This window comes from Brassica oleracea, chromosome C7 (genome assembly GCF_000695525.1).
Source record: "Brassica oleracea var. oleracea cultivar TO1000 chromosome C7, BOL, whole genome shotgun sequence".
Classification (NCBI taxonomy): domain Eukaryota; kingdom Viridiplantae; phylum Streptophyta; class Magnoliopsida; order Brassicales; family Brassicaceae; genus Brassica; species Brassica oleracea.
This window is the reverse complement of record NC_027754.1, coordinates 42190430-42200112: the sequence shown is the minus strand read 5'-3', so window position 1 is coordinate 42200112 and position 9683 is coordinate 42190430. Positions and strand designations below refer to the sequence as shown.

The window sequence follows — 9683 nt, the reverse complement described above, 5'->3', positions numbered from 1 at the left end:
ATCAAGCAAACAATTTGCTATCATAATCTTTGTTGAAATCGATTTAACAAAACAAAATCAAACCCGTTTCTGCAACACTTGTACACACAAGATTTTACAGAAATATTTAGTTCCTCCTTTTCGATTAATCAATCGATACACTGGAAGCATAGTTTGAAAACTAACATAATCTGTATCGACTTGCTATAACTTCTTTCATGCCTTGCTTCATCTCCCATACAACATATACTCTTTCATGGCTGACTCTTAACTCATCACTTGTGATAAACCTGTGTAAGCCAATTCCATCTTAGCTAAGTATATTTTCTCAGTTCCACTTGAAAGAACTTACCCGCTGTTGTCTTTGTCTATGTATTGGAAGGCTTTGAATAAGTGATCATCTTGATCCAGTCTGTATCTATGCAACGGATAAGGCGACTTAGGAAGTATGCAAGCATGGAAAGAAATGGCAGTACTAACAAGTTCCGTGAGCAGTTTTACTTGAGCTTCAGAGAGACTAGAACCAGTCCGGTGTTCAGTTTTCTTGAGTTAATGTCGTTATCCATATTACGCAAACATGGTTTTAAGACCTTTGGTTTCCTCTTCTGATAGACTCTCTGCAATAACCTTGCTAAACAAAATCAGAAACACAAGCAATGATCAGAGAGGCAAAACAGAAGAGAATGCTTACTTCCACAAGAGAAGTTTGTATTTTTTCTTACCTTTAGAGCTAGCTTCTTAAGCTTGCTCATTGCTCGGAATTGCCTCATCAGAGATAACGCGGCAGTATCATTAGGATTGTCTGAAGCTTCACCCCCTCTGATCCAAGGATGTTCGATGAAGACATTAGAAAGCGTTACACAACCACGCTTAATGTTTTGTTTTAAAAAGAGACCAAGTGGACTTTACTACAACTACATTATTACAGATTCACAAACCATATAAAATTACAGTGTTAAATGGATAAAACAGTCAAAGAAGATGTTAGCTTGATATTACCTGACGAAAAAGGAGGTACACCACAAAGAGGGATGTATAGAATAATCCCTGCATTCCATATATTGATCTCCTTCCTGTAGCTTCGTCTTAATACTTCAGGAGCAACATAGAAAGCACTTCCTACTATATTCCTGTAAGCATACAACACACAAGATTATGAATTAAAATGGCATAACTTTGACAATGTAACTGTGTATCAAGCAAACAATTACCCACACTAAAACTTGCAAAGCCTCTGTTTTGAAGCATACCACTATGTACTAAATGAGATCACATTCATAAGTTATAGACTATATGTATAAACTTATAGCCACATCATAACTACAAGCATTCATTAGAATCTTAACAAAACCAGAAGATAAAGATTTGATTACACATCCCACCTTCTTCTATGAACACAGACAATCCAAAGTCAGTAGCTTTGAGCATAGCATCCCCATCTTTACTAGTAGCGAGCAAGAATTCTCAGGCTTGAGTTCACGTTGCATCCCTCCCATGGAAATGGTGAATATGCACACCGCTCATTTCCACCACAAGATGCACATCCACTGTCTATCCTCGTAAGCGCCTCTGACCTCGAGACGATGTCTTGCTTTCTTGTTAGCTTCTTCTTGAGTATTGATTTGCATGCGTATGTTTTCCACGTTAAATTCTCGTTGCAAGTGTAAGTTATACCGAACTAGCCTCGACCTAGTTCGTGATCTAATACGTTGAGTTTCTTGATTTCTTTAGAGGGTTTGCCAAGAAATGTCTCCGTCTCTCGAACAGCGATTGATTTCAATTTCCTGATTAACGGGTTTGGATTCTTATTGTTGTGGTGGGTGGTGATGATGATGATATTTGATAGGATCAAGGTTGAATATTTTAGTTAGACAATATGAAGACATGCTTAGATCTCATTAAAAACATAGAATCGGAATATTCGTCAATACCGTTCGTCTGGAAAGATTAGTTGGGATTCGGTTCAGATACTCTCGATCCATTCAATCACTATCATCCTCATCAGCATTGTAGCTAAATGAATTGTCTATTAGAGGAACCGTGTAAAAATCACAACGGAATCCAATCTAACGTTTATCGGACTATGACCCGTAGACCAGGCCTATTCCAGTAGTAAATGTGAGCCTCTGAATGAAATGCAAAAGTTTCAGTAGAACTATTGTCGCGTCAATACATCTAAATGCATAAAAACAATTCACCAGACTTGACTTTTCTTAGTAGAAATTTGTAATATATACTTTTGACCTGATTATTTTCATACAAAGAGCAAAGTGATCAAACTACAATGACCATGAATTTTTTATATACAATTTGTACACGTGCAATATGCAAAAACTGGTGGAACAAAGAGACAGGAGAATTAAAAGCGTACGGAAAAGTTCTTAGGAGGGAGCTCTATTTAAGAATTGGTTCTTAGGAGGGAGCTCTATTTAAGAATTGGTTCTTAATTTTTTTAGTTAAAAGTTCAGAGACGATTTTTTATATTCCTCTAAGAGCATGATTAATGGAGAGTTCTTAAGGTGGTGTTCTTAATTTTTTAGTTAAAAATTAAGAGATGGTTTCTAATATTCCGGTAAAAACTCCTTCTTAAGAAGCCCCATTAATCATGCCCTACCTTCCCATGCAAATGCAATAGTGACAATCCTTTCTAAAAGTCAATGGTTTTAGTCAAAAGCAGAAACCAAAAGAAATATATTTTTTTTAAAGAAATTTTTTTTTGTATAATTTAGTTTTTAGGTTTTTCACCTACTCTTGGAAACCATAGCACTCATTTGGTTACTATTCATTCGAGCACGTGAATCACTTATGTATCATCAGGTATAATATTCAACATATACCCTGTATATTAAAAGAAAAGCATTACAACCTAAGAGGTAGCCATTTGTCATCACTACAATAAGTCTTAAAATCTTTAGAAAATAGGTTGGTCCATCTAAATATATAATAAGTTTTTTTATTAAACTAACCATAAATTCATCATTAATGTTCTTTATTCTTACCTTAAATAAAATTAACGGAATTGCCTAATGTGGCAAAAGTATATATGAAAATTAATGATTTGAAAAAGAAATATTTGATAATTTTTTTTTTAATTTGATCAAATTAGTGTAACCTCTATCATATTGGTTTAATTTTAAATTAATAAAATAAATTAAACAACCAAACTAAACATATAATAAAATTTTATATTTTTTTGCATATGTTATATTTTGACTTCTAAAAACAACTATAGATTATTAAAACTGTTAAAAATCTTACATTCAATTTTTTGTGATTCATGATTTAAATTTTTTGTTATGATAAGACACAAATGATTACAAAATAATATAAGTAGGAAGTATCATTTAATAAATATTAAGATTAAAAGATGTATATATTAATATCGTTTAAATTAAACTATAAACCATTTAAATATATAAATATTTTAATTTTGAAATCTACTTATTTTTTATAAAAGTTTTGAACAAATATTGACAATTTAATATTAAACTTGAAACTTTACATTGAATTTTCTAAAAAAATATAAATTAAAAATTATTAATCCCACAATGAAATTTTTGTTCAGTGATTTAAAGTTTTTATTATAAAAATATAGAAATGATAAAAAAACCATATGATTAGAAATCATCACTTAATATATTTCAATATTAAAAATACACTATATATACACTTTAATATCATTTAAATTTAAATATATATCATATAAAATAGAAAAAGTGATTGTTTAGATTAATGAAATTTATTTATTTGTTTGTACCAATTTAATTATATATGCAGTTAATGATATTTGGTGAAACCCTCTATCGAAACTTGATTCAGTTGGTATACAAAATATTATTATCAACAGAATTTTGCATACGAACTACTATTCAGACGATGTCAACTCGAAAAAAAAAACATTTTGTCAATCATTCAATCTAAGTGGACTTTATAATGTACTAAAACAGTAAACAACACATGTTAACCTAAGCAAAAAGTAATTGAACTCAGCTCAGGAACAGTTTTACAGTGTGTATATAAAAAATTTCACCACAAGACCATCTCTTTCTTTTTTTTATCAAATGAAAAACGTTTTTTCTGTATATATACATTTCCAGCACAAAGGTACATCAGAGTTTTAATTAAGGAGAAGTAAATAAATAAATATATATTTTTTGTAAAAGGCTTAATAAAATAAATTTATACTTTCTTAATTAGAAAGAATGCTAATTAACAATAAAAATCGATAGTTTAGATTTACACATATAATCAAATTTAGTAAAGACACAGGTACATCAGAACAAAAAAATTATTCAACAGCTAAAATCATATTTGATTAAAATAAAAACAACTAAACATATTACTCTAACTAGTCTTTGGAAGTGCACGGCCGACACAATAGACAAAACATTTCAACGGGTATGGTCCACTCCCGTCAACTTCACCAATTTGCTAATAATTTGATAATTATAGTTTTTGTCCACAGTCAACTATGCATATAAGAACTAGTGATTAATATTAAATTATGTCAGTTATCATAAGAATTGGTTTAGAATTCATTTAAAATATCGTAGATTCTTTTCAGTATTGTAAATATAGGAACTATTTCTTTTCTTCTTTCTTAAAAAAATATAGGCACTATTTCAATAAACGTTAATACATTTTTCGAAAAGTTAAGCATACAAAAATATAGACAAACTTTGTTATTCTTGCATGATTCATGTGCACAGTCATTGTTGAGCACATCTGTACTATTAAAAGAGAAGGATTTTTAAAAAAATCTACTTAAACAAAATTATTGGACCATTTCATTAGACTTAACTATTTTTTTGGTCTTACTTTATATTTCTCTAACTATATAAATACTTTACATAATTTAAATGAACTCTTTTATTATTCTCTCATAATCTATTATATAATTAATCTAACAATAATCTTTATGAATATATGACAGATTATTTAAACATGTTTACACATGATGTGATTATTACCACGTATAGTTTCATTAATAGTATAAAATTTTCAATGGGTTAGTAATGTTTAATATAGGTTGTAATGGAGAATCTTCTGGTGTATAACAGATTTTTTTTTAATTTTTACGTGAATTGAAAACTAAAAATCTTAATGTCAACTATGAAACATTAATTTAATTAATTACATGCAATCAAATATTAAGATTTGATCTTAGATTAACTAAATGATTAATTTTATAATAATAAAATATCAAATGGGTCTAAACGGGTTGGCGATTTAAGTGGAAATAGTAGAAAAAAAAAGACTAGTTTAAATAGAACATGTTTATTTACTTTACAAATTCTAACAATGTATATGATACGTTTCATTGAATTTTCAAAAATATAAAATATCTTGCGCTTTAAATCGGGTAGTTTAGGTTGTTTGGAAAAAAATATAGGATAAATAATTAACTATCAATTATTTGAATAAAAAATATTTGAGTCATTAATTTTTTTTGTTGCATAATTTGGTTTATAAATAGGATATTTAGGACATTTGGTTATTTAGAAATTAAATATAATTAGTATATGTAGGTATATAATTTGTATTTTAAAATTTTAAGTACTCATTTGGTTCTCAGTTCGGTTTCTATTTTTTTGTTCCACAGATATATGATATGCTCAGTTATTTATGAAATTCAGCTTAATTTTGTTTTTTTTTTTCAGCTTGATACAGTTTAGTGCACCCGGGTAAATGTACCCAAACCTATAGATTATCTTATATATAAATTATATAAGAAGAATTCATTCAATTTCAAAAATTAACATGCGTTTCCTAAGCACGGATCAAAATCTAGTATTATAATTATACGGCATTGAACAATACAACAAATGAACAATAAATTAATTTACAGAAACAAAAATATGACGATTTTAATTCTAGTTTTCTAGTTAGATTTCTGACTAATTGAGACGAAATCAAAACTAAATTAGGAAATGACACGTTTAATTAAGGACCAATTAGAGTAGATGTTAAGTATAAGATTAAAAAATCCGTTCAATGTTCTCAATAGGACATGTTCAATGTTTTAAATGTGTTTTATTTTTTTGTTGTGGGTTGTGAATACCAGTAATGTACTCAATATTGTAATAGGACATGTTCGTGATAGCAAGTATATAATAATAGGAGTATTATTCACTTATTCAGGATCATTTTTTACTTTCACATATCTTCGTAACAATTTTTGATCATATTTACTCTTTTGAAAAGGTATAATAAATTGTTATTCATTATTTTGTGAAATAGAAGTTTTATAATTAAAAATATTTGTAAAGAAAATAAGTTCTTGATTATCTTTTGCTTTTTTTATTAAGTAATTCAGTTACAAGGAGTGGATGAGGATGACACAACTTTGGTCAACTAGTTACAACGTAACTTTGAAAAAGGCATTCCACGTAAAGACTAATCAACCTTTGTCATCTCTCCCGACATGGCCGTACAAATCTAATCCTTTTCCTCGAGCCTTTTATCCATTTCTTTATTACAAAAAGAGAAACCTATTTCTTTGGTACACTATAAATACTTATAACCTTTCTTTAAGCTCTGAATCTCAGCAACTAAATCAATCACACAATAAAACAAAATAAAAACAAACAAAATGGGAAACTGCATATGTGTAATAAACAAAACAACGACAGAGAGAAGAAGGAGAAGAGGATCCACCGTGTTCCATGACGACGACGTGGTGGAAGAGAAGCTGCTCGGGGAAACAAGTAACGTGTCGTCATCAAGCTCGTCTTCATCCACGTGTGGAGGAAGAGAGATTAAGATAAAGATGACGAGGAAAGAATTTGAAGATCTCATGAGAAACATTAGTTTGGAGGGATTGACGGCGGAAGAGGTTTTTTCTAACTTTCTTTCTGACGGGGGAGATCAAACCGGAACCGCCGCTGATCAATCCAATGATCACCAACGGCCGTGGAGACCAGCGTTACAGAGCATCCCTGAGATTGATTAATGTTTTTGTTTGGTGAATTGATTAGAAAAAGCTGAGTTTAATCGCTTAATCAGTGATCTTAGCTAATTCAAAATTATGTACATGCTTGTTTTGTAATTATCTTATCTTTTTCAACAAAATACATTTGGAGGCAACATCCAGATGCTAATATATTAGATATTTTGTTTGAATAATCTAATATTATTTGTAATGTTTTTCCAATTGTTTATTGTAAATAATGTTTGTAATGTTCTGTTTGAATGCAAAATTAACTCCATCTTCTAAAAGAATTAATTTGTGTTAGATGCATACTTTAGTACCTAGATACCAGATTATTTTGTACATCACATTTGAATTTTTGTTATAAATGGTGCATTCGTAATAGAGGTACCGATTTGAACAGTTATTGAAATTAAGTCAAACGACATAAGGACAAGTGTTGATATATTCAATTATATCGTCCACAGCCAAAGTTGGTTTGGACTAAGAAAGCTCTGTCCATGTGTACACACATGTGTACGTCTGTCAAAGTAATGGAGGCATCACAAAATTTACAATACTCAATTCAGTACGTTTACAGTAGATCAAAGTTTTTATAACCAGCTTTCCCTTCTACTTCTTTTTTTTTTATCAAGGGAGACTTTCATAAAGCATAAACTCAAGCAAGAGAGTAAATGTTCACAAACAAAAGAGGCGATTTAGCCAGGCTATCAGCAACCCCATTTTGCCGGCAGAGAATGAAACAAAAATAGAGGGTACTAAAAGAAAAAGCTAAATTGCAAATATCCTCCACAACACCTCTATGTTCAACCTACGTCGAGTTGGAGGATAGGATGGATACGAGCATCTTACAGTCTGAAAACACATTAAGCTTTCGGATTCCTAAAAATCCTCCAGGAAATTACGGGTCAATAAATCCGAGGGTTCTTTACTTATGAAATCAAATTGATATCCAAATGATTTGCTGGTTTTGTACCAAGGATCATGTTGTAGGAAATGGTATCAATGTGTACTGATAGCTATATTTGGGGTTATTAATATCAAATAATCAGCTTTATTTTTGCTTCAGCTGAAAGAGTAGAAGCAAAACAGAGCAATAAGAACTGAGCTCAATAATTCAGGTATGGACAAAGCTAGTTCTAGCCCAAAGCAGAAGAAGCATGGGCTTCCAACCACCATTCTATTAAATATTTAATTAGCCATGAAATGATGAAATTAAAGAAAATGTATTTAGTCTAATTGTTCAATGGTCAACTATTAGTGTATTATTATAAAAGCCAAAAAATGTATTTAGTCTAATTGTTCAATTTGTGTGGCTATTTTTGGCTTTTGGTTTGTAACTTCTAAATCTCAGAGTGCGAGCTTTGAGTATAGAATCATGTTCAAGATTTTTTTTATCAATACTACTTTGGAATCGTTGGGATACATCTATTTTTTCTATTTTTTATTAAAAAAAATGGTTTCCATTCAGAAAACTCTACACTGTATAAACTGTATCAATTTTGGGATGATAGTATTTTTAACATTTTCTTCAGTCCGGCTGATATCAAATCAACGATACAAAGACAACTCTCGTCCCCTTCCACCATGAAAACGTTCCTAATGTTTCATTACTGTTTCCTTCTTAGAAGTTACTCATGTTTCCACATACTGTGGGGATTAGAGACAATACTGCTCCATTTGGAAGTATTCGTAATTGTTTACATCGCATACGAATTGATGGACAAATCTTATGCAAATCTGCAAGGGAGATCAAGGTCGGAGGCAGCGCACGTCCACGGAAAGGAGCTAGGGTCATGTAGTTTCTACTGGCTCAGTACTAGAAGATGAGGAAAGTTAACGACTAAAAGGTGAGCTTTATTTTTCATCAGATACTCCCTCTCTGTTTCATATTAAGTATCATTTTGACCTTGTGCACATAGATTAAGGAAACAATTAATTTTGTATATTTCCTATATAAAAACACAATTACCTATACACCTAACCATATTTCAACCAATAAAAAAATAAATTACAGCATAAAATTAATAAATTTTGCATTGAAAATCGAAAATGACACTTATTTTGTAACGAAATTTTTTTTCTACAACAACACTTGATATGAAATGGAGGGAGTATTTTTTTTTTTTGGGAAAAAGGCATGTTTTTATCACATATCTTAGAATAGATGATTTAAAAGTTGTGCTATTCTGTCTTTTGTACTGCAGAAATAATGTTTACTTATATGAAATCTGGTCACTTGATTTAAAGGTAAATGAAATATAGTTACTTAATAAATTTTGCATTGAAAATCGAAAATGACACTTATTTTGTAACGAAATTTTTTTTCTACAACAACACTTAATATGAAATGGAGGGAATATCTTTTTCTTTTTTTTTTTTTTTTGTAAAAAGGCATGTTTTTATCACATATCTTAGAATAGATGATTTAAAAGTTGTGCTATTCTGTCTTTTGTACTGCAGAAATAATGTTTACTTATATGAAATCTGGTCACTTGATTTAAAGGTAAATGAAATATAGTTACTTAATAAATTTTGCATTGAAAATCGAAAATGACACTTATTTTGTAACGAAATTTTTTTTCTACAACAACACTTAATATGAAATGGAGGGAATATCTTTTTCTTTTTTTTTTTTTTTTGTAAAAAGGCATGTTTTTATCACATATCTTAGAATAGATGATTTAAAAGTTGTGCTATTATGTCTTTTGTACTGCAGAAATAATGTTTACTTATATGAAATCTGGTCACTTGATTTAAAGGTAAATGAAAT

At 29.9% G+C, this 9683-nt stretch overlaps 1 protein-coding gene across 1 annotated transcript; it reads left to right on the top strand.

Annotated features, from left to right (window-relative positions):
* Positions 1 to 6571: 6571 nt before the first annotated feature.
* Positions 6572 to 6931, top strand: LOC106303346. Its single transcript, XM_013739639.1, has one exon. It carries the CDS (start codon positions 6572 to 6574, stop codon positions 6929 to 6931), a length of 360 nt encoding a protein of 119 aa, XP_013595093.1.
* Positions 6932 to 9683: the final 2752 nt, after the last annotated feature.

Coding starts and splice junctions, on each gene's coding strand:
- LOC106303346 (XM_013739639.1), top strand. CDS start 6,572: ATGGGAAACTGCATATGTGTAATAAACAAAACAACGACAGAGAGAAGA.